The sequence below is a fragment of the Helianthus annuus genome, chromosome 3, assembly GCF_002127325.2.
Source record: "Helianthus annuus cultivar XRQ/B chromosome 3, HanXRQr2.0-SUNRISE, whole genome shotgun sequence".
Taxonomy (NCBI): domain Eukaryota; kingdom Viridiplantae; phylum Streptophyta; class Magnoliopsida; order Asterales; family Asteraceae; genus Helianthus; species Helianthus annuus.
The window spans coordinates 153,309,689-153,312,186 of NC_035435.2; the positions used below are offsets into that span (position 1 = coordinate 153,309,689).

The 2,498-nt window shown below is 40.4% G+C and overlaps 1 protein-coding gene across 1 annotated transcript; it reads left to right on the forward strand.

Moving 5' to 3' along the window:
- The first annotated feature begins 426 nt into the window (after positions 1-426).
- LOC110930125 (AAA-ATPase ASD, mitochondrial) lies at positions 427-2,228 on the forward strand. Its single transcript, XM_022173350.2, has one exon. The coding sequence runs from the start codon at positions 504-506 to the stop codon at positions 2,079-2,081; it is 1,578 nt and encodes a 525-aa protein (XP_022029042.1). The 5' UTR covers positions 427-503; the 3' UTR covers positions 2,082-2,228.
- The last annotated feature ends 270 nt before the right edge of the window (positions 2,229-2,498 follow it).

Sequence of the window (2,498 nt, forward strand, 5' to 3'; positions counted from 1 at the left end):
TAGGAAAAATAGGTGAAATGTGGGACTGGTGGAGGGAATATTCTGAGGTGAGATTATTAATGCCAATAAGGTTTTAGATGTGATTATTACATGCAAATTCCCTTATTTATTTTAATTGTTGGATGTAATTATGTTCTAATAAGTTCAATAAAGACGGTTTGCTTGGAAACAAGACAATACGGAATGATGCAAGTCCCATGATATCACGTCTCACTCACGGGTCTGTTCATGGGAAGCTTCTGTCAGATTAACCTTTCATCTTAATTTATAGACACATAAATGGTCGGCTGCCTCTTTTGCCATTTTATATGTCAAAAATTATCTTCTACACGACAACAACATATATCACAAGCTTACAAAAAACAAAGACTTGATGCATGCTACTTGCCTGTTGACTTAGTACTATAAAGTATGCAATAATACTTCCCCCTCAGCTCATCTATCTCAAATTACAACACCATTCTAACAAACACATTGAGTGAGTTGTGAGCAAGAAGAACAAGATGATGATGATGGGGGAAATGACTCAGTTAGGGTCTTTGATTGGCGTAGTTATGTTCATTTGGGCTATATTCCGGCAACTGTTTCCCGACGAGCTTCGAAGGAATGCTAGAAAGTATGTTGATAAAGTTGTTAGTTATGTATACCCTTATGTCGAAATCACTTTTCATGAATACCAAGTAGACAGTTGGTTCGAAAGAAGCGAAGCGTTTGTTGCAATTGAACGGTACCTCAGTACCAACTCATCAAATAGAGCTAAAAAGCTCAAAGCAAAGGTGGTTAAGGATTGCGAGTCGGTTGTGCTAAGCATGGATGAGAATGAAGAAGTCACAGACGAGTTCAACGGCATCCAAGTTTGGTGGACATCGAGCAAAAAGATCCCCCAACGACAAGCTCTCTTCTCATACCGCGGCGATGAAGAGAATCGGTTCTACAGGCTCATTTGTAGAAGAGAACACCGCGATATCATCACTAAGGCTTACGTGAAACATGTGCTAGATGAGGGAAAGGCGATTGCGATAAAAGAAAGGCAACGCAAGCTGTATACCAACAACAAGAGTGAAAATTGGCATGGTTATAAGAAAACTGTGTGGAGTCACATCATATTTGAGCACCCTTCTACCTTTGATACGCTTGCAATGGATCCCAAGAAGAAGAAGGAGATTTTGAACGATTTAATAACGTTTAGCAAGTCAAAAGACTACTACAAGAAGGTGGGCAAGTCATGGAAGCGAGGATATCTTCTTTATGGTCCACCAGGAACCGGAAAGTCTAGTATGATTGCGGCCATTGCTAACTTTCTCGAGTATGATATCTATGATCTTGAGTTAACATCTGTGAAAGATAACACGGATTTAAGGAAGCTGCTGATTGATACATCAAGTAAGTCGATAATTGTGATTGAGGACATCGATTGTTCGCTTGATCTTACGGGGCAGAGAAAGGAGAAGAAGAAGGAAGAGAGTAGTAAAGGGGATAAAAAGGATCCAATTGAAAAAAAGGTTGAAGAGGAATTAGAGGACAAGAAGAAAAAGGGAAGTGAAGTGACTTTATCCGGGCTTTTGAACTTCATTGATGGGTTATGGTCGGCTTGTGGAAGTGAGAGGTTGATCATATTCACAACTAATTATGTTGAAAAGCTTGATCCAGCTCTCATTAGGAGAGGACGGATGGATAAGCGTATTGAGATGTCGTATTGTTGTTTCGAAACGTTTAAGGTTCTTGCAAAGAACTATTTGGATCTTGACTCACACGAGTTGTTTGAAACCATTAGCCGAATGTTAGCGGAGACGAAGATGACTCCAGCAGATGTTGCTGAAAATTTGATGCCAAAGTCAGATGAAGAGAATGCTGAGGTTTGCTTGAAAAACTTGATCAAATCTTTGGAGGAAGCAAAAGAAGAAGCAAGACTCAAAGCTATTGAAGATGCCAGGATCAAAGCTGAAGAGGAGGAAGCAAGTAAAAAGAAAGAAGAAAATGGTAAAAAGGAACAAGAGATTGATGCAAAGTTACCTGATGAAGAAGAAGAAAAGAAGGATAGTAAAAGTGGCGATGAGGTAGAGGCAAAAGAAAATGTGTGATGACTGATGAGTTGACCAAAACGATGCTACCGAGAAATTTAATAGTTTAATTTTCTACAAGTGTGTTTCTTGTTTGATTGTTTTAATAATGTGTTTGGTAGTCAAAAAGTAATATTAAAAGATTCATCAGTCATGTGTAATTTTCAACTTTCAAGTGTCTTAGGACTTAGGACGTGGGGTATGGGGTGGAAGTTTTGGTGTGGGTTGGGGTAAAACGTCCAAGTCATCACCCCGGGTGGGCTTGGGTTGTGGCGTGACTCCTTGGGGCTTGGCTTTCAAGCCGGGCGTGGGGCGGTTTGGCCAAGCTAGCTGGCGGACTATGATTTGCTCACCCGCCACGTCAGGCGGGTGTTTAAAATTTTGAATTTTCAAATTCAAATTGGTCCCCCCATCCCCCCATCTTCTATAACCGCCACC

Coding starts and splice junctions, on each gene's coding strand:
- LOC110930125 (XM_022173350.2), top strand. CDS start 504: ATGATGATGATGGGGGAAATGACTCAGTTAGGGTCTTTGATTGGCGTA.